Below are 22666 nucleotides of genomic sequence, written 5' to 3'. Positions count from 1 at the left end.
CTGTAGTTGCCAGGTATCAGCGGGTCGAGAGATGTTTTTTTTAGTAGAGATCGGACCCAAGCTTCTTTAAGGGAGCTGGGTACAGTGGAAGATTGGAAGGAGGAGTTAATAAAAGCAGTCACAAAGGGGGCGATGACTGGCACACAATCTTTAATGATGTGAGCTGGGCAGGCATCTCCCTTACAGTTAGACGGCTTAACAGACTTAATGAGGGCAATGACTTCCGATTCGCTCATGGGAGAGAAATCAAATTTGGGTACCTGGTTGAGTGTGTCCAGTGTAGGGTGTGTCGTTTGGGCTGCTAGTAAGGAGGAGACAGCCTTTTGATGGGCTAGGATTTTGGTGTGGAGGGAGTCGAGCTTGTCGAGCATAGCTTTTTGAATTTGGTTGCACAAGGCCTCGTCTTTGACAATGCTGGGTGGTGGGGTTGAAGGGGATTCAAGTTCCCTGAAAATAGCAAAGATTTCTTTAGTCCCGGAATCTGCATTATTAATTCTTGTGTTGTAGGATTCAGCTTTGGCCTGTGTGATAGCAATTTTGTATTCTCTGGCAATGGCCTTGAAGGCGGTTTTGTTCGGTTCAGTAGGGTTTCTTTTCCATGTGACAAGTGATGCCCTTTTTTTAGATCTAAGATCCATGAGTGCTTGGGAGAACCAGGCATTGGAATGCTTAGTTTTCTTAGCTTTTTTGACTGTCAAGGGAGCAATAGTATCTACTGCAGTGGGTATGATATGGTTGAAGGTGTTGGCTAATATTACACGATCATTGGGGAAAGGTGGTTGCAGGGCTAGAACCTGTAGGTGTGGGAGGAGGGTATCTTTCGTTAGTTTCTTGGAGCTCCTGGATAGTGTCGCGGGAAGCCGGATAGTGGGTTTCGACGACTCTGTAGAGATGTCGATGTGAAAGTTAATACAGGAATGGTCTGACCAAGGAATAGGGAATATGGTGGACTGGAGAATGGGGCAATTATGTTGCGCAACCCAGTCAAGGGTCCGACCTTAAGTGTGGGTGGGCTCAGTGATGGCTTGGACAAACCCTAAGGTAGTTAGTCCTTTTTGTATGGCGGTGGCATTGGAGTCTTGGGGGTCGTTGAGCCCTACTGTAATAAGCAACAAATGCAGTGCTTTCCCCTGAAAACCACGCCCACTTAGCTCTGTTTGGCGGTGCAGGGGCTCTGGAGGGGCTGGTAAATGCCCCCTGCGCTTTTCCCCCTCACTCCTACAGACTCCCTGGGCTATGCGGCACTTATCTGATAAAGACGAGGGGCCGGATCGCTGCTTCGGAGGCTCTGGGCCCCTCGCGTTGATTTCCTTGGAGCTGCTGGGCGCACGTTCTGTCTCTTCGGTGTCTCAAGCACAAGCCCTGTGCCTCGGGACTTGTGCATGCGCATCTGCGTACCACACCCAATACGGCCTTCTATTGGCTCACGGACCCGCAAGGCATGCTGGGTATTGTAGTCCTGGCTTGCCTTTTGCTGAGATTTGTAGTTTTGGAGCATTTTTAGCCTGCAGTAAGGGAAAAGCAGTCTTCTATAAGGCTGTAAACCCTTAAACAAAGGTTTCCTTACGGGCTCAAGTCCCACAGCCCCAATGGTTCTTTGTCCATGGCCAATTCTGCCCCTGACATCTTCCTATTGGTTCATGGGTTTCAGGAATGGACGGAGCCGTTCCCATTGGCACTGTAAGGCTGCTTTCATTGGGTGGTGAAACAGCAGCGTCCACGGGTGGTGTTCTGTGTTTGGTTTTGTCCGTGGACGAAGAAGTTGACAGTGCTTTCGACGGTGTAGTTGCATGCTTCATCGACGGTGGCTTTGTCGACGGTGGCTTTGTCGACAGTGGCTTTGTCGATGGGTGGTGGTCTTTATCCGTCAACTATAATTTCGTGGACAAGAGCTTTGTGGACGATTGATGGGATTCCTTCATCGACGATTGCTTCGTGGAAGCCGATTTCGATGACGATGATTTGCTCGTCGACAACAAGGTTTGAAGTGTTGTCGTGGACGAATGTGTCGTCGACGGCTTGGTCGTCGATGGGCCTCTACCACTAGTGCTGCTCGTAGACAGTGTTTTCGTAGACGATTGCCCCCCTGAGTTTTTTTGAAGACGCCTCATTACCTTTGGAGGTGCTTTTTTCCTCAAATGCTGTTTAATGTGGTCTCCAGAGCCCAAAGGAGGTTTTAGAGAGGTTAACTCCAACTTCCTCTTTCTGTGTGAAGGCAAGGCACTCCTTTCCACTGAAGATAAGTGGCGATGCAGGGTTAGCCAATTTCTTTCTGACTGCCACTGTGATGACAGAATCTGGTTTGTGTGTCCTCTAAGACAAAGTGGTGCTGTGTCTGGTGCCTTGTACTTTTTCTCTGGTCTCGAAACTAGAGCAGGAGTGGATAAGGGAGTAGCCAATATCTTGGATCCGGTATCCCATATGGTATCTAGAAGAGGAATTGTAGTTACTGTTCTCCTGCGCTTGTCTCTGTGCTCATAAAGCACCGACTTCTTTTCTTACGATGTGACTTGTAATTTGAACAGGTCAGCAGCTTTGCCGATAATGGTATGAAACGATATCAAGTCGTCAGGTGGAGAAGAATCTCCTGGGGAGTCTTTCTTTCTAGGCTTTTCCGTGATGTAGTCATCCCATTCGCTTTGAGTGTCAGGCTCATGGGTAATCTCTCCCTCCTCAGGGTCTGAGAAATCCCTGAAAGGATCCTCTTGCCAATCTGAGACTGATGCGGTTGATGGCAGAACTGTAGGATCTCTAACAGGAGATCTTGGCGCAGGCGATGACCTCGGAAGAGGGACCCTTGCCAGTGAAGCCCTGAGCGTTTTGCTCCTAGATCAGCGAGGAAGCTGAGGTGAATGTGCCCTTTTTTGCGGTATGCTCCTCGAAGGGGAACTTCTTGGTGTGCTATGGTGAGGTGAGATGTTTCTCTGCAGAGATCTTATCTCCCGTGGTGTAGACGACCAATTTCTTTCCCTTTGACATCTATAGAATTCATCGATGATCCTTTGCATCGATTCCATGAGCACTGGATCGTATGGATCAGGGGGTTCCTCTGTTGTGGGGTGCCAGGGAGGATTGTTTTCTTTGGGGGTGAGAATAGGTTGTTCACCAATGAAATCTGAGGCTGAAAACTCCTCCTGGAGAATGATGTCAGGGAGTCCCGTCATCTCTCTTAAAGGAGCCAGTTGTCCTCTGTCAGGATGCTCAGGTCCAAGGCGCAGGAGCGATGCAGATCCAACTATCCCCTCAATGGTCTTGGTGCCTGCAAGTCGAGGCTTACACAGACCTCCTCAACCAGAGCGGGGAAGGAGGGTTAGGGTCTCGATGTTTGGATAGGTAGGGGGATTTTAGGGTAACCGGACTGAGAGTTAGGGAGAGGTTATGGATAGGAATTGGGGAATTTAGGGTAGGGCCGATGATTGCACACTTTTATTTGGCCAATAATTTGGCTTGCATATTAGAATAGCAGTTGTAACTACATGTTACATGTAAAGGTGTTCCCCTTCGCTCACTACTAAAGAGTCAGGCATGAGCCTGTTTACATTAACATAGAAGTAGACAACCATATCACAAGTAACAAACAATTACAGGCATGATCCTGTGTGAGCTAACACGAGTGGTCAAGATCCACTTGCACACTTAGCTTTTTCAGTCTTTAAGTCCTGTCCTGCAAGGGCTGTCGAGTCCTGTGCCACGTCCTTGAAGTCTAAGGGTCTGGTTCAAACTAAAAGAAAACAAAAGACAAGCATTAGAGTATGCTTTCAAGTTTGGTGGTCACTCACTCTTCATAACACACTCAACACGCAACCAGCACTCGGTATGCTTAAGGTTCTCTGATTCCAATTGCGTGTGCTGCCGGACGTGGCTTATAACACCTAATATCAGCAGTTTGTCAAAGACGGTCTTTCCTCAGACCGATTGTACATAAATAACGCCCTTTTGTCTCATGCGCCTTCTGGGCGTAACGATCCACGAGGCGAAAGCATGCGGAACTCTGCACAAACATACAACTGTCTTGGTTTCTATCATCTATTTTATTTTTATTTTATTTTTGCATTTGTAAAGCGCACTGCAGCCCACGGGCATAGAGGTGCTATCAAGGATACTTAAGAAGGCTTGCTTGAGGGTTACAATAAGCGGCCCAAGTATATAACGTTTGCTTAGGTTGGTACAGTTACAGAACAGTATTATACAATGTAAGGTGTGAAACATTCAGTGAGGGAGCATATGTCAGGGATCATACGTGGGTAAGACCTCTAGACAAAAAGCCTAGTTTTTAATGCCTTGCGGAAGGCAGCATGGGATTCGATTGATCTGATCTCATTTGGGAGGTTGTTCCAGAGAGAGGCTGCCATTGATGGGAAGCTCGAGCCCACAGCACGCACTCTATGCGTGTGAGGAGTCAGGATGCGGTTGGCATAAGCGGCCCTGGAGGGTCGGGTCGCTGTTTGTTTGTAGATCCTTTGTTCAAGATAGGGGGGTGCGAGTCCGTGAAGACATTTAAGAGTTAGGTCAAGGGTTTTGAAGACCACCCTTTCTTTGATGGGTAGCCAGTGTGCCTCTCTCCTGACCAATGAGATGTGTTCTCTGCGTGAAATGTCTGTTGCAGCCCTTAAGGCATTGTTCTGGGCAATCTGGAGTTTAGCCAGGTTTCTTTGGGAGGTACTGATGAAGAGGGCATTGCAATAGTCAAGTCTGGAGCCAATGATAGTTCTGGCTATGGTAATGCAGTTCTGTTGGGTGAGGAATGGCCTGATAGCATTGATCAGTTTGGAGTGGTACGCTGCTGAGGAAGCAATAGCATTGACCTGCCTATCCATGGTCATGCTAGGTTCTAGGTATACGCCCAGTGTCTTTATGGTTTGTGATACTGCGATGGGGGTGTTGTCTAATTGAAGGCCTGATACTCCTTGTCAAGTTTGCTCAGTGTGAAGGGGGACCCGATCAACAGGAGTTCGGTTTTTTCACTGTTTAGACAGAGCCAGTTATCTGCCATCCAGGATTGAATGGTGGAGTAGATGAGGTTGAGGGTATCCGTATCAGTGAGATAGTCCCCCGATAGGGGTATGAGCACCTGGGTGTCATCTGCATAGTTTGTATATGAGATGCCCAGTGAGTCCAGAATACGGAACAGTGGTCTGTTGTAGAGGTTATATAGAGTGGAGGCAATGCAGGAGCCCTGGGGGACTCCACATTTGATCAGGCTAGGTGTGGCGTTAGAGGATTCTGAGAAAACCTTCATTACTCTCTCCTGCAGGAACGAGTTGATCCAAGCACAAGCCTTTGAAGTTTGCAGTGGTTGCGAGGTGATGGCATAGGGTTTTGTGCTCTACTAAGTCAAAGGCCACAGAGAGGTCTAGGAGCAGAAGGAGGGCTGGTTTGCCTGCATCTCTGATGTTATCTATTTGATTTTTTAGATCAAGTAGCGCCGTTTCAGTGCCATGACGAGGGTGAAATCCGGATTGGCGCAGGCCAAGAAGGTGGTTGTCCTCAATGAATTTCTGAACTTGCAGATAAGCTGCTTTGTCCAAGATCTTTAAGAGGAATGGGACCATAGTAATTGGTCTGTAGTTGCCAGGTATCAGCGGGTCGAGAGATGTTTTTTTTAGTAGAGATCGGACCCAAGCTTCTTTAAGGGAGCTGGGTACAGTGGAAGATTGGAAGGAGGAGTTAATAAAAGCAGTCACAAAGGGGGCGATGACTGGCACACAATCTTTAATGATGTGAGCTAGGCAGGCATCTCCCTTACAGTTAGACGGCTTAACAGACTTAATGAGGGCAATGACTTCCGATTCGCTCATGGGAGAGAAATCAAATTTGGGTACCTGGTTGAGTGTGTCCAGTGTAGGGTGTGTCGTTTGGGCTGCTAGTAAGGAGGAGACAGCCTTTAGATGGGCTAGGATTTTGGTGTGGAGGGAGTCGAGCTTGTCGAGCATAGCTTTTTGAATTTGGTTGCACAAGGCCTCGTCTTTGACAATGCTGGGTGGTGGGGTTGAAGGGGATTCAAGTTCCCTGAAAATAGCAAAGATTTCTTTAGTCCCGGAATCTGCATTATTAATTCTTGTGTTGTAGGATTCAGCTTTGGCCTGTGTGATAGCAATTTTGTATTCTCTGGCAATGGCCTTGAAGGCGGTTTTGTTCGGTTCAGTAGGGTTTCTTTTCCATGTGACAAGTGATGCCCTTTTTTTAGATCTAAGATCCATGAGTGCTTGGGAGAACCAGGCATTGGAATGCTTAGTTTTCTTAGCTTTTTTGACTGTCAAGGGAGCAATAGTATCTACTGCAGTGGGTATGATATGGTTGAAGGTGTTGGCTAATATTACACGATCATTGGGGAAAGGTGGTTGCAGGGCTAGAACCTGTAGGTGTGGGAGGAGGGTATCTTTCGTTAGTTTCTTGGAGCTCCTGGATAGTGTCGCGGGAAGCCGGATAGTGGGTTTCGACGACTCTGTAGAGATGTCGATGTGAAAGTTAATACAGGAATGGTCTGACCAAGGAATAGGGAATATGGTGGACTGGAGAATGGGGCAATTATGTTGCGCAACCCAGTCAAGGGTCCGACCTTAAGTGTGGGTGGGCTCAGTGATGGCTTGGACAAACCCTAAGGTAGTTAGTCCTTTTTGTATGGCAGTGGCATTGGAGTCTTGGGGGTCGTTGAGCCCTACTGTAATAAGCAACAAATGCAGTGCTTTCCCCTGAAAACCACGCCCACTTAGCTCTGTTTGGCGGTGCAGGGGCTCTGGAGGGGCTGGTAAATGCCCCCTGCGCTTTTCCCCCTCACTCCTACAGACTCCCTGGGCTATGCGGCACTTATCTGATAAAGACGAGGGGCCGGATCGCTGCTTCGGAGGCTCTGGGCCCCTCGCGTTGATTTCCTTGGAGCTGCTGGGCGCACGTTCTGTCTCTTCGGTGTCTCAAGCACAAGCCCTGTGCCTCGGGACTTGTGCATGCGCATCTGCGTACCACACCCAATACGGCCTTCTATTGGCTCACGGACCCGCAAGGCATGCTGGGTATTGTAGTCCTGGCTTGCCTTTTGCTGAGATTTGTAGTTTTGGAGCATTTTTAGCCTGCAGTAAGGGAAAAGCAGTCTTCTATAAGGCTGTAAACCCTTAAACAAAGGTTTCCTTACGGGCTCAAGTCCCACAGCCCCAATGGTTCTTTGTCCATGGCCAATTCTGCCCCTGACATCTTCCTATTGGTTCATGGGTTTCAGGAATGGACGGAGCCGTTCCCATTGGCACTGTAAGGCTGCTTTCATTGGGTGGTGAAACAGCAGCGTCCACGGGTGGTGTTCTGTGTTTGGTTTTGTCCGTGGACGAAGAAGTTGACAGTGCTTTCGACGGTGTAGTTGCATGCTTCATCGACGGTGGCTTTGTCGACGGTGGCTTTGTCGACAGTGGCTTTGTCGATGGGTGGTGGTCTTTATCCGTCAACTATAATTTCGTGGACAAGAGCTTTGTGGACGATTGATGGGATTCCTTCATCGACGATTGCTTCGTGGAAGCCGATTTCGATGACGATGATTTGCTCGTCGACAACAAGGTTTGAAGTGTTGTCGTGGACGAATGTGTCGTCGACGGCTTGGTCGTCGATGGGCCTCTACCACTAGTGCTGCTCGTAGACAGTGTTTTCGTAGACGATTGCCCCCCTGAGTTTTTTTGAAGACGCCTCATTACCTTTGGAGGTGCTTTTTTCCTCAAATGCTGTTTAATGTGGTCTCCAGAGCCCAAAGGAGGTTTTAGAGAGGTTAACTCCAACTTCCTCTTTCTGTGTGAAGGCAAGGCACTCCTTTCCACTGAAGAAGCCCTTCTCTTTGAAGTTTGCCTCTCAGATGGTTTAACAGAAGTTACAGGGGCTGTCTTGACAGATTCTTCATCCGAAGAACGTCCTTTAGCTTCTAGGTGAAGAAGAAGTCTTCTGTGCCTGTCCTGTAGGGTTTTGGTGGAGAAAGCCCTGCAAATGTTGCATTTATTGATTTCATGAGGACACAGGCAATAAATGAATTGCTCATGAGGGTCTTTCATATAGACCAGTTTTTTCTTGCACCTCATGCAGTCCCTGAACAGGGAAGGCTTTTTGGCAGTTGGTTGTTCAACCATGGTGTGAAGAGATTTTCACTCGATGAATTTCCAGTGAAAAAGAGTGTTTTCTGAGCCCAGAAAAACAGAGCAAATAGAACGTGATCAGTATATCAAGGTAGGCTATTTTCAGAGAATATAACCGAAGTTAACAAGAAAATAAAACGAAAATCTCAGAGAGCTGGAGGATTCCCTCTGTCTGTTAGACTTCAGTGAAAAATCTGAAGATGGCTGCCTGGGGCAGAGCTTAAACCTTGTCACCTCATTGGTTGGGGCCATAAAGGACAAAATTGAGGTGGAGTGACTACACAATTGGGTGGTTCATAAGCCTTAAGGGCTATCTGCATTCATTTCCTATGGAATTCTAAAGTTACCTAATTGTGTGCCGACAGTGTGAGTAAGGTATGAATGTGGTCTGACATCACTATATGCTAGATATAGATGGCAATTTATATCATTATTTAGAAAATGCTTACTCGCACCAGATTCCAAAATGTTGCTGGGCATCATAGCCAAATATATGTTTAGCTCCCTGCAGAGCTTTGTCCGCAAATGGAGAGATTTGCTCATTCATACTTTGTGTGAGATAGAACTCACTATACAACTCCTGTTAGAAAATCCATGTGGAGTAAAGACCAAATTGTTTGAAAGTGATTGGATCTCCACCAGAGCGAAATGTATGAAGTATAAAACCTATAATACCACTCCATTTCAAATTAAAAAATATGGCACTGTGGAAAATTATCTGCAAAAGTCACCATCAGTTAAACATCGGAATGATTTTATGAGATTTAGGTTTGACCTATGGCTCACTAAAGAGATCCAAAGTAGGCGCAAAATCATTAAGGAGTGTGAGAACTTTTGTTGCTTCTGTAAGCTCGCAGAATTTAAAGAAACGTTGAAGCATTTATTGGTTGATTGTCCAATGCTCATGGAGCTATGTATTTTACATATTAAGAAGCTATTTGAGAATCGGTATACATTAACGAGAAAAGAACTATGGAAAAAATGTTTTTAGGTCCGAAACTAACAGTACGAATTACAGTTTTAAACTATCTGTATGTATTGAAACTAACACCCATACATGAAGATTACGTGTATTATAAGGGAAATTGATTATTTAGTAAGTGATAGAAGAATTGGTTGTAATAATGTGATATTTATTGGATGTAATAATGTGAATTTTGATGATACAGGATTTTTATTGTTTTATATAATCGTTAATAAAAAGAAATTTGTAAAGTTGATTTCTCAGCTGAACCAAATAAAAAAAATAAAGTATATATATTTCATTTTTTTAAAAATAATTATTTAAATCACTGAGGATTCCCGGTCTGACGACGGGGAATATACAAGCATCTGAATCTATGAAAGATCCAATGCTGGAGAAATAACAGTACACTTCCCTTGTCAGATTTGGCCTTCCAGTAGTCAAAGGCCTTCAAATGCTCTGGAGGAGGCATGGAGACAGTTTAGTGCCACCTAGAAAGCCATTTCATTAATGTCCTCAGAGTCGGCGAGGCGCACACAGTACACCAGTAGTCACACCCCAAACACTTTAGGAAGAATGAGTGGGGTGTTAATAGCATGGAAAGAGCCCTCGCAGGACACACACTGACTAAAGCCGCTCGTGCAGACCTACCTGGGGTAGTGGGTGCACTGAAGGCCAGGGTAGAGAAAGATATGAAACAGGAAAGAATGTACAGAAAGAATGTGAGCTAGCACTGTACAAGTCTGATCCCGTCCACGTAGAGAAAAGGACACCTGTGGGGCTCCGGGGGTAGGGACTAATGGGGCATGGTCACAACCGCAGATAGCCCCTTGAGTGCTTGTAAATTAAAGGAGAAGTGCTTATATTTACAATGCAAAAGTCTCCAGTCCTGTCACATGTGAGGCATCCTTAAAAAAGTGGAGGAGAAGGGGACATGGGGTATATAAGTAAGGATGTAGGCTATCACCTCAGGAGCGCCCTTTTGTTCACTGTCCCATTAAGGGACCTGAGTGTAAGCCCTGTAGAAAGTCTGCCCATCTGTTCCTATGAAAAACCATTTTCAAAAGCAATCAGAATGTCAACTTACCAGCACACATGCCATCTTGTAATAAGGTCAGCAAAACTGTCAACAGGGTGAAGGCAGGAAAAAAACACAAGCGAGTGCAAGCTCCCACTGACGATGTAACATCGCAGGATGCGGACAGGTGAAGAATGAAGCCTAGTTTCCACATCAGTGCTAGAGATGTGTGGGGAACGCGACATGGCAGAGCAGCAGCAAAATAACTACTCTGCAGGGTGATCTCCGGAGAGTGAACTCAAGATGTTGACCGCCACCACACTTCATTCTTCACACCATGGTCCGGCAATGCAGAGGTCTGTGGGGCTACCCACACCTGGGGGAATGAGGTAGCACACCCTCACTTAGCCAAACCAAAGGCCCCAAACGTGCAAATACTATTTGCATTAGGTTGTCATTTACCAGGCATTCTGAACTATACAAGGGGAAAACCGAATAACGGCAGTGTGGGTGTTTTTTGGGACGGAGTTTGGGGAGGAGGAGAGAGCAGACAGAACCAGAGGCCAAGATTCGGGTGAGAGGAGAGTGAGAAGACAGAAGAGGTGGAACTTTAGGAGTTTCAGAGAAGAGGAAAAGGCTGACAAGAGCTGAGTAAAGCAGAGGTGGAACATTTAGAGTTAGATGAAGGAGGATGAGGGGAGAGGAGAAGGAGTGTAATGAGAGGGATTGGAGAGAGGAGGAAGAGATTGATGAAAGAGAATAAGAGGAAAGGGGGAACATCAAGATCTGGAGAGATGAGGAGACTGAGAAGAGTAGGGTGAACAAAGCGGAGAAGACCCCATTAGCTTTGGGGAAAGCGGAGGGGCAGGTCCTGAGGCTGACAAGCGGAGACTAGGTTGGGTGGAGGGATCAGTGGGTGGTGAAGCACTAAAAGATTTAGGTGGAGCACAAGGGAAGAAAGGAATACCAGAAAATATGACGGATGTGAGCAAGTGGCAGAATGTTGAGGAGAGAGTGGGCAGGTGTGCCATAGAGTCAGGAACCTGAGTAAGGGGAGGTTGTGAGAAGTCTATTAAGAAGACAGAGGGAGCTTTGGCGTTGCCTCCTGCTTGCCTACAGCTATGGCCTTTTTGAAGAACCAACACAGATCCAGCAGACAACCACCCCTCTGGTCTTAGACCATGGGAAGTTTACTCCCCACCATGTTCAAGCTATCTAAAGACTTCTCAGTATCATGAATTTGAGAGGGTTACTTCACAGAGACTAAGCGAAATGGAGAGACCCCAAGAACCCATAAGGATAATTGTGAGACACAATTTAGATTTCATGCATTCCTGGAATATCTTAGTAACATAACTGGATAAGTAGATTTCATGCATTCCTGGAATATCTTAGTAACATAACTGGATAAGTAGATTTCATGCATTCCTGGAATATCTTAGTAACATAACTGGATACGCAGAATTCATGCATTCCTGGAATATCTTAGTAACATAACTGGATAAGTAGATTTCATGAATTCCTGGAATATCTTGGTAACATAACTGGATAAGTAGATTTCATGCATTCCTGGAATATCCTAGTAACATAACTGGATAAGTAGAATTCATGCATTCCTGGAATATCTTAGTAACATAACTGGATAACTAGATTTCATGAATTCCTGGAATATCTTAGTAACATAACTGGATAAGTAGAATTCATGCATTCCTGGAATATCTTAGTAACATAGCTGGATAAGTAGATTTCATGCATTCCTGGAATATCCTAGTAACATAACTGGATAAGTAGATTTCATGCATTCCTGGAATATCTTAGTAACATAACTGGATAAGTAGAATTCATGCATTCCTGGAATATCTTAGTAACATAACTGGATAAGTAGATTTCATGCATTCCTGGAATATCTTAGTAACATAGCTGGATAAGTAGATTTCATGCATTCCTGGAATATCTTAGTAACATAACTGGATAAGTAGAATTCATGCATTCCTGGAATATCTTAGTAACATAACTGGATAAGTAGATTTCATGAATTCCTGGAATATCTTAGTAACATAACTGGATAAGGTGCTATAGATTTCTTTTCCTTCCACACATCGAGTAGATACCCAAATCTATTGTTGCTGTAGTTTAGAGATTTTGATTGGCCATCAGTAAACCTAATACTAACAGTGTTGGCAGACTGTCAGACAGTAATTGACCCCTGATCCTGCCAAGTGATTTACACTGTTCTTCCTCTCTGTGGGAATATAGTTTCCTATAGCTAATATAGCTCTATAACTAGGGGATTGGTGGCACCCTACAGACAAAGTGCACGTCATTGATGGCTTTTTTTTCTGAATTACAGCTGTAAGCCAACTGAGGACAACAATTGCCATCCTGGGAAAGGCTTTCTCTGAGGCCTCCTTCGCCTGCATTTACCTGTACACAGCAGAGCTCTATCCCACCGTTCTCAGGTAGGCATGTTATACCCATTGCACCAGTTATATTCTTGCGTGAGGACATGGCCTATCCACTCAATAAGTGTGTTATGCAGACAGCCGCTGAGAGAAGTCAATGCTGGACCATGCTGTTGGATTCTCAATATTGTTGTTGGGGGAAAGAAGTGGTTAAGACAATGTGCATGATGTGTGTTGCTGCTTGTGTTTCCTCTGTTATTCCAGCCTCACAGCGATGGGTGTCAGCAGCCTTCAATCTATGCAGATAATGAATGCCTTTTTCAATACTTTTCTTAAAGAGGTTGCACATTCAAAATGTTTATGCCATAATTGTACTTACGTGAAGAATATGATAAAAAGAATAAAAAACCCCATGTGTAGGTTCTGACAGCTCTTGGGAAGCAGCTCCTGTGACAGTAAGGCAGCTACTGCTTGGCTGCTCTTTGCTCCAGGTGTGTCTATACTAGCCTATTCTAAACCACTAGAATGCCATGGGCCCCTAAACATGACATGCCTAGAGATCATTCTTAAATACCAAGGGCAAGGATGTGCATGGAAAAAGAAGAACACATCGTTTACAACCAAAAAGGTTGTGTGCAGAAAACTGGAAATAGAAAACAAATGTGTTGGATGGCTCACCCTTCATTCCCCTGCCTCGGCACTCCAGGAGCCCTGGTAGGGAAACATTTCCAGTGTACTGGGATATTTCCATCTGACAGAGGTTAGAGTGAGAGAGCTAGTGAGGAAGGAGTATGCCTGTTTAAATCCTATAGCCTTCAACCTGAATAAAGAGAACTATGCATGCTATGCTATCACAACTGGGCTGAGAGCAACGTGGAGCTCACCCCAACAGCAACCAAAGCCCTCTTTCCATCTGCCTGAGGCTGCCTGCGGCTGCCTGCAGAGTTCAGGAGAACCAAAAGAAGCATCTGGGATCGATCTAGGGACTGCCCATGTGACCTCTGACAAAGTTACTTCCGGGTTACTTTGGGTATATAAGCACTGTCCAATTGCCCGGGCAACCAGAGCAAAGGTAAGACAGAGCTATGGGTTGTTGCTATAGTCTTCTCTATTTCATTATGTGTTCCCCATTAGCCCCTGTAAGGGAATACAGAGCTACGGATGCAAAGGATTGCTGCTATAGCCTTCTCTTTGTCATTATGTGTTCCCCGTTAGCCCCTGTAAGGGAAGACAGAGCTGAGGGTTGCTGCTATAGCCTTCTCTATTTCATTCTGTGCTCCCCGTTAGCCCCTGTAAGGGAAGACAGAGCAAAGGGTTGCTGCTATAGCCTTCTCTATTTCATTATGTGTTCCCCGTTAGCCCCTGTAAGGGAAGGCAGAGCTAAGGGTTGCTGCTATAGCCTTCTCTATTTCATTATGTGTTCCCTGTTAGCCCCTGTAAGGGAAGGCAGAGCTAAGGGTTGCTGCTATAGCCTTCTCTATTTCATTCTGTGTTCCCCGTTAGCCCCTGTAAGGGAAGACAGAGCAAAGGGTTGCTGCTATAGCCTTCTCTATTTCATTCTGTGTTCCCCGTTAGCCCCTGTAAGGGAAGACAGAGCTGAGGGTTGCTGCTATAGCCTTCTCTATTTCATTCTGTGTTCCCCGTTAGCCCCTGTAAGGGAAGACAGAGCTGAGGGTTGCTGCTGTAGCCTTCTCTTTGTCATTATGTGTTCCCTGTTAGACCCCGGTAAGGGAAGACAGAGCTGAGGGTTGCTGCTATAGCCTTCTCTATTTCATTATGTGTTCCTGTTAAGCCCCTGTAAGGGAAGACAGAGCAAAGGGTTGCTGCTATAGCCTTCTCTATTTCATTCTGTGCTCCCCGTTAGCCCCTGTAAGGGAAGACAGAGCAAAGGGTTGCTGCTATAGCCTTCTCTATTTCATTATGTGTTCCCTGTTAGCCCCTGTAAGGGAAGGCAGAGCTAGTGGTTGCTGCTATAGCCTTCTCTATTTCATCCTGTGTTCCCTGTTAGCCCCTGTAAGGGAAGACAGAGCAAAGGGTTGCTGCTATAGCCTTCTCTATTTCATTATGTGTTCCCTGTTAGCCCCTGTAAGGGAAGGCAGAGCTAAGGGTTGCTGCTATAGCCTTCTCTTTTTCATTCTGTGTTCCCCGTTAGCCCCTGTAAGGGAAGACAGAGCAAAGGGTTGCTGCTATAGCCTTCTCTATTTCATTATGTGTTCCCCGTTAGCCCCTGTAAGGGAAGACAGAGCTGAGTGTTGCTGCTGTAGCCTTCTCTATTTCATTATGTGTTCCTGTTAAGCCCCTGTAAGGGAAGACAGAGCAAAGGGTTGCTGCTATAGCCTTCTCTATTTCATTCTGTGCTCCCCGTTAGCCCCTGTAAGGGAAGACAGAGCAAAGGGTTGCTGCTATAGCCTTCTCTATTTCATTATGTGTTCCCTGTTAGCCCCTGTAAGGGAAGGCAGAGCTAGTGGTTGCTGCTATAGCCTTCTCTATTTCATCCTGTGTTCCCTGTTAGCCCCTGTAAGGGAAGACAGAGCAAAGGGTTGCTGCTATAGCCTTCTCTATTTCATTATGTGTTCCCTGTTAGCCCCTGTAAGGGAAGGCAGAGCTAAGGGTTGCTGCTATAGCCTTCTCTATTTCATTCTGTGTTCCCCGTTAGCCCCTGTAAGGGAAGACAGAGCAAAGGGTTGCTGCTATAGCCTTCTCTATTTCATTATGTGTTCCCCGTTAGCCCCTGTAAGGGAAGACAGAGCTGAGTGTTGCTGCTGTAGCCTTCTCTTTGTCATTATGTGTTCCCTGTTAGCCCCTGTAAGGGAATACAGAGCTGAGGGTTGCTGCTATAGCCTTCTCTATTTCATTATGTGTTCCCCGTTAGCCCCTGTAAGGGAAGACAGGGTGAAGGGTTGCTGCTATAGCCTTCTCTATTTCATTATGTGTTCCCCGTTAGCCCCGGTAAGGGAAGACAGAGCGAAGGGTTGCTGCTATAGTCTTCTATATTTTATTATGTGTTCCCCGTTAGCCCCTGTAAGGGAAGGCAGAGCTAAGGGTTGCTGCTATAGCTTTCTCTATTTCATCCTGTGTTCCCTGTTAGCCCCTGTAAGGGAAGATGGAGCGAACGGTTATGATATGGAATGGCATTTATAACGCACCTATACACAAGTGTTTCAAGGCGCGACGAGGCAAGGGAAGGGGAACAAGGGAGGACAGACAATGATCTTACTAGGCCAGGTGTCATTAAAATCACGCAAGTGCAGGGAAGGAGGGAGATGGAAAGTGCGTGGGGAAGGGCAGAGGGGAAAGTGCAGTACAAGGATAGTAGAATAAATACGATAATAAAACGGCCAGCTGGTGGCAAGTGTGGGGTAAGTGCAGACATAAGTGCTGGTAGGAGGCCTGTAGGGATGCAGAAAACAGCCCAAGGGGTTGCCAGGGAGGCAGTGCAGGTGTGCAGCTGGTAGGGCCTGGGCCCAAGAACAGAAGGGGTGGCCAGGTAAACCAGTGCAGTTTCAACCAGGAGTTCAGCAGGGGAGAGAAGGAGAGAAAGCGGAGGCAAAGAGGAGGGTTTTGAGGTGCTTCTGGAACCGGAGATGGTTGCTGCTATAGCCTTCTCTATAGCCTTCTCTATGTCATTATGTGTTCCCCGTTAGCTCCTGTAAGGGAAGACAGAGCTGAGGGTTGCTGCTATAGCCTTCTCTATGTCATTGTGTTCCCTGTTAGACCCCGGTAAGGGAAGACAGAGCTGAGGGTTGCTGCTATAGCCTTCTCTATTTCAATATATGTTCCCGTTAAGCCCCTGTAACGGAAGACAGAGCAAAGGGTTGCTGCTATAGCCTTCTCTATTTCATTATATGTTCCCCGTTAGCTCCTGTAAGGGAAGACAGAGCTGAGGGTTGCTGCTATAGCGTTCTCTATTTCATTATGTGTTCCCTGCCAGCCCCGGTTTGCCACAGATTGCCACAAAAAAGCCATGCATACATCACACAAACAGCATTCAAATTTAACTCCAAAACTCCACTGAAACAACTATTTGCATACACCTCCAAATGTGAGTACCCCTAGATTCCTAATTACTGTACTGTCTCTCCAAACTATGCTACTCACCAGTGTCAGCTGGTGACATTGTAAAGGGGTGGGTCGTAAATGGCGGCCCCTGAATTCCCCGGCGAGAACACGCACAATGTACAAGTCTGAACCCCACAATGTAGTCAGAAGGCACCCCGCTGGTAAAAAGTTTGGAAAAATGGAGTCCAAAATGTACAATTTACATAACAACTTCACAAAAGTGTTAGGTTTCAGGTACTAATGATGAAAGATTCTGATGTATGCAATAGTGTATTTTAAATCAAGTTGTATTGAATATAGCTGCTACTAAAAGGATTAACACACAAACATTATACTTTATTTCTCAGACTGCAGGACATTGGTGTGTAGTATGCATTAATTGAATAATGTAATACTTGCTTACAACACAAACAGAATCAGATAACAATAAACTGAGTACCCTGTGACAAAGCCACTTTCAGTATTGGTAGCTTTTTTTTCTTCAAATTAGATTTTATTGAATTTGTTTTACAACAAAGTTCGGGGAAACAACATGAACAAAGTTAGAGAAAAATGCATTGATGTAATCATTACCGATTTGGCATCTTGTTTCTGTACATTATGAAGACAGTTACGAGAGTGCATCCTCTTCTCAAGAAACCCACAGCTGATCCTTCTTGTCCAGCTAACTATCGCCCAATTTCCATTACTTCCTTTCTGGGCAAACTCCTGGAAAAGTTGGCCATCTCTCAGCTTAACCTTCATTCAAATTCTGTTGGCTGTCTCCATGACCACCAGTCTGACTTCAGAGCTGCCATAAGCACGGAAACTCCTCTCTTGAACATCCGTGAAGATCTGCTCTCCAACCTTGACTCTAACATTCCCTCTGTCCTCATCCTCCTCGATCTCTCTTCTGCCTTCGACACGGTCAACCATACCATCCTGCTCAACCGTCTCTGTGAAAACCTGGGTATCACTGATCAGGCTCTGGCCTGGCTGACCTCTTTCCTCTCTGATCGACCCTCCCAGTTCCAACTTGGGTGCTTTCTATCATCTATCTTCCTCTCTACCTGTGGTGTTCCCCAGTGGTCTAACCTCGTACCCTGGCTTTTCAACCAATACCTGGCAACTCTTGCCCACTGCATTGCCATTTTCTGCTCAAATTTTCAGTGCTACGCTGACGACACTCAACTCATTTTCAGGCTGCCCTCGGCCACCTCCTCTCCCTCTCTCATCTCTGATTGCCTAACTGCCATTCAAGATTGGTGGGACGCCAATTATCTTTGTCTGAAGGCCAGCAAGACGGAGATCCTCCTCATCGGCACACCTTCACCATCCTTTCCCCTCACTCTCTGGCCGGCTTCCCTTAACCCTCCTCCTATCCCCACCTGCGAGGCTAAGAACCCCGGGGTCATCTTGAACTCTACCCTTTCCTTCTCCGCCCACATCTCTGAGGTCTCTAAAAAGTCAAACTTCCTACTGCACCTCCTCAGAGGTACTCTGCCTTTCCTCTCCTTCCCCCAGAAGCTCATGGTATCCCAGGTTCTGGTTCTTTCTAGATTGGACTCCGCCCTCTGCAACTAATCCAGAACAGGACTGCAAGACTTGTCCTTGGCCTCAAGTCCTGGGATCGTATATCTCTCCAGCTCTGAAATCTCTCCATTGGCTCCCAGTGGATGCAAGGATTAAATTCAAAACCCTCTGCATTGTCCACAAGGCTTTCTGGGGCCTGGGTCCAAAATACCTTCAGCTATCCCTCTGCAAATACCTCCCCTCTCGCGCTCTTCGTTCCTCTACCTCTAACTTCCTCAGGGTCAGTCGTTTTTCAAAGAAAGGAGCTGGGGGTAGATCCCTGTCTTCGGCTGGGGCCTCCTTCTGGAACAGCCTCCCTGTCACTCTAAAACTTGAGGAGAACCATCTCCGGTTCCAGAAGCACCTCAATACCTTCTTCTTTTCTTCTGCCTTCACTCGCCCTCCCCCCTGCAGATCTGTTCTCTCGTGGCACCGTGCCCCTGGCCACCCTCTGTCCTCCGGGCCCAGGTACCTGTTCACCCTGCCACCCTCCCGCACTGCCTCCGGACCACCCCGTGCACTAGGGTCTGTATCTGTACCCATAAAGCCCCCCCTTTTTCTTCCTGCACTTAGCAGACCTACCCTGTCTGCTGCCTTAAACTAGCACTTGCAAATTGCTGGCTGCACAACCACTGTTTGTTGCCTTTATTATTTATTTATTTATTTATTAGTATTTATCTGTTTCTCCTCTGCTTCGCACTTTCCACTTCTCCCCCCTTCCATGAACGTTTCCCCTCCCCCTCTCCCATGAACTTGCGCGTTCTCAATGTCACTGGGCCTAGTAACATCGCTGTTTTGTTCTCCACTGTTCCGCTCCCTTGCCTTGTCGCGCTCTGAAACACTTGTGTATGAGCGCGATAGAAATAAATTATCAATATCAATTACAGAAGTTGCGCAATGGGATTGTTTTTGCAAGATGTGCTCTATGTATCTGTACTGTTCATCACAACCAAAACCTTAATAGCATGATTCCCTTCCCTTTCTCCTACTCCCTCCCCTTGCCCCCTCCTTCTTCCACTTCTCACATCAGAGAACACTACTAAATAATATGGGTTCTTGGTCAAGCGCTGTCTGTCTTGTTGGTCTGTGGAGCCTCTTTGCGGGCTGAGCCGCGTGGTATTGGGAAACTTTTTGTTATCAATCTGTTCTAATTAGCCCTGGATCTTGACATCTGTCACATTTCGGGTTCTGTTGGGTGATGGGTAACCTTGACTCGGGTATGGCGCTTTGTATGTTTATGTGTTTCTATGCTCTGCATAATATTCAATGAAGGGCAGCCAGGTTGTGTCTATGTGGGAGTGTGTTTCCAACAGTGTGGCTGTAATACTCTCCATTTGGTATATCTCATGTGCTTTGGCCAGCCACTCCTTTTTCGGGGGCAATGTGCTGCATTTCCATCAGATCGTCAGGCAGACTCTTGCTGCCAAGAAGAGATTTCTGGGCATGTGTGACAACACTGTGTATTCCGCCCCCATATCCGTTTCTACCCTGAGTAATAGTAGCAGTGGGGATATGTTTCTGTGTATCCCTTTGATGGCCTGCACCCACCCTAGGGCTTCTTTCCAGTATGTTTGAACACTCTGACAGCTCCACCACTGGTGCCAGTAGTCACTAACCTCGGGACATCCTCTCAACAATGTGGCGCTACCCCCTAGTATATTTTGGCTAGTCTTTGTGGGGACAGATGCCATCGTTACAGTAGCCTCCCGTTGTGCATCTTATATTGCATCGAGATTGAGGAAGACCTGATTCTATATATTGCTACCCAAGCTGCCTTGTTTTCGTACAAGCCCAGCTCTGTGTCCCATTTACCTTGTGTGCTTGTTGTAGGGAGGTGACCTCTGTTGATAAGCAAGGAATACAATCACGAGATTATCCCTTTGGGAGTTTGGCTTTCGTTGAGGACTTTTTCTAACAAGGTTAACAGTCTACTGAGAGTGTCGGCCCAGCGTGCATCTCGCAGCGTGCTTCTGAGCTGCAGGTAGCGCAGTGGGGAGATGGTAGTGCCCTGCAAATGCTGTTTCCAGTTCCTGCTTTGTCATGAATGAGCCCTCCTTCCACATCTGTCCTGCCCTTATCAGGCTTCCCTCATACTGGGATTCAAAGCTGCTTAGGTCCACCAGCAGGTCTCTTATTGGGGTGCCCAAATGCAGCTTAGTGGTGAGGGCCAGGTCACCCCTTGCATCCTTGGGGATAGATGTCATATGGACCACAGTGTTTTGAGCACAGGGTGTTCACGAATTCTGCGTAGCAATGAGCTAGCGGGGACCCAAAGCCATTCACTCAGGATTATCGGGGTGAATAAATCATTTTCGAGGCCCACTCACTATTTTTAATTATTTATCCTTAGGTGGTCCACCAGCACCCGCAGTTGGGATGCCCTATATTATTCGAACAGGTCTGGGAAATTCATGTCTCCCTTATCCTTGGCCGTCACCAGGGTCATGTACGATATTCTCGGCTTCTGATCCGGCCACAAGTACTTGAGCAGGGATAGCTTGACATCTGTATGGAATGATTCCGGGATTACTACCGAGAGTGATCGATAGCTAATCTAGGGAGTACATTCCTTTTTATTGATGTAAAGGGCACCGCCTAGGACAGTGTCATTTTTGCCCACCTCTGCAGGTCTGCTTTGATTGTGTCCGATAGGGGAGTGAAATTCGCACTGAACAGATTCAATAGATCTCTGGTAATTTCTATTTCCAGATATTTTATTTGCTCTGTTTGTAGCTGGAATCCCCCTTCCGCAACATAGTGACTTGGGAGAGTGGTATAGTGGTAGACTGCTTTAGGGGGAGGGCCACTGTCGTGCTTAGGCTGATGCAGAATTCTGAAAGTCCCCCGTATTCCATGAGAGCTGTTATAAGGGTAGGACAGGGACCTATTCCTTTGTTGTTAAAGAGTTTTACCAAGAAGGGGGTTAGGGAACTACTCTGGGTTTTATAAAAAGCCGAGGTGAATCCACCTTGCCTTGGCACCAAACATGCTTTAAGGTTGGATATGGCGCCTTGGACTTCCTCGATGGTTATGGGGAAGGTTAAGGTCTCGTCTGACAATTGGTTTCAGGGGGTGTTTTTAAAGTACTGGACTATTTCTTCTGCTGAGCCACTGCCTTTCCGTGGTGTACAGTGTGTCATTCGTTTTCTCTCCCGGGTCCGTTACCTCCCCCCTTTTTTGACGTTCCGTTTGTGGACTGCTCTATCTGCCCTCTGGGCTCGTAGGGGCGCGGCCAGCATGGTGTGGGCCTTGTCGTCTTTCTCGTAGAATCTTTGCGTTAAGTACCTAAGTTGAATTAGCGCTTTTTATGCCATCATTCGCCCAGTTCTTTGCGGAGCGTTTCAAGTTTTGTTACTGTGTCTTGCCTACGAGCTGTCTGGGTCTGGAGGACGGCTTGCTCCTTTCTGATTTACCTTTTTATTTCATTCTCTCACAACAGCCTGGTTCTGTTTCTGAATGCTCACTCTGAGATCAGGACACCCCGTAGCATGGCTTTGGCCACCTCCCATAGTGTGTTTAATGCTATCTCCCCTTTGTCATTGCTTGAGAAGTAGCCCTTTATTTCCCCGACCAGGGTTTCCCTAAATATTGGGTCTTTATAGGGCATATCGTTACAGATCAATCTGCGATCCGTTTGCAAAGAGGGTCCCAGATCAAGCTCAATAGCAGCTAGTTGTATTGCATAAGCGTTTGCCATTTCTATAAGTAAATAATCATTTTGTGTGTACGTGAGGTGTAGGGGAGAGTAGTACGTGAATGCTCTTTTCTGTGGGTACCTCTCTCCACGTATCTACCAGGTAGCTGGTCTTTAGGAGATCAAGGAATGGTTGGCTGGCTGGATTGTGGGGAGGGGTCGCCCCCTGCCTCATGGAATCCCATTCCATGGCATGGTCTGCTATTACATTAAAATCCCCCCCCACATATCAGTGCTCCCGTCTTCCAGTTGTCAAAGAAGGCAAAGAGGTCTTTACTGAAGGCTAGTTGCTTCTGACTTGGCACGTATGCAGCGCAAAGGGTGATTCTACGTGTCCTCACTTTCCCATTAATTGCTACATGTCTCCCCTCCTTCTCCCTGTGAACCTGCGTGATATGCAGTTCTAGCTATTTCCTAAAGACAATACCCACCCATCCCTTTTTGTGCTCTCCTGATGTCCACAGCACCCCTCCTATACCCTTCCCCCCACCTTGAATTCTTTCCCTCTTGCAAGTTTAGTTACTTCAACAAACAACACATCTAGTTTGGAAAGTTTAAATTCTCTAACCAACAAGGAGCGTTTTTGTGGGGAATTCAGACCTTTTACATTAGGTGACCCAAACCAAATCCCGTTAGCTTGTGCCATGATCTTGTATCAGATGTCTTCCTATTACCTTTGACCATAGGGCTGTCAGCCGGTTGTTTCCCCCAACTGACCAACTTGTTCCATGTGGACAGCGCTTGCTCCGCCTACGTTGTTGCAGTTTGGTGACTGATATATGATATGATAGGTTATTTAAAATGTGCTTAATACCCAGAGGTTTCTAAGCGCGGACCTGTGTCGCTCTGTGTCGTCTTACTTCCAAGGCGAGC

At 46.5% G+C, this 22666-nt stretch overlaps 1 protein-coding gene across 2 annotated transcripts in view; it reads left to right on the top strand.

Annotated features, from left to right (window-relative positions):
* SLC22A7 (solute carrier family 22 member 7) overlaps positions 1–22666 on the top strand; it is a 666459-nt gene that overhangs the window by 413366 nt on the left and 230427 nt on the right. For both annotated transcript variants that reach the window (XM_069608871.1, XM_069608870.1), the window contains exon 9: positions 12438–12546. In XM_069608871.1, coding sequence (XP_069464972.1) covers positions 12438–12546 — 109 coding nt within the window. The remainder of the gene's footprint in view (positions 1–12437; positions 12547–22666) is intronic.

Source organism: Ambystoma mexicanum, chromosome 4q, assembly GCF_040938575.1.
Source record: "Ambystoma mexicanum isolate Mex_15411 chromosome 4q, UKY_AmexF1_1, whole genome shotgun sequence".
In the NCBI taxonomy this organism is placed as follows: domain Eukaryota; kingdom Metazoa; phylum Chordata; class Amphibia; order Caudata; family Ambystomatidae; genus Ambystoma; species Ambystoma mexicanum.
The sequence above is the reverse complement of the archived record's forward strand: the minus strand, read 5'-3'. Positions and strand labels throughout refer to the sequence as shown.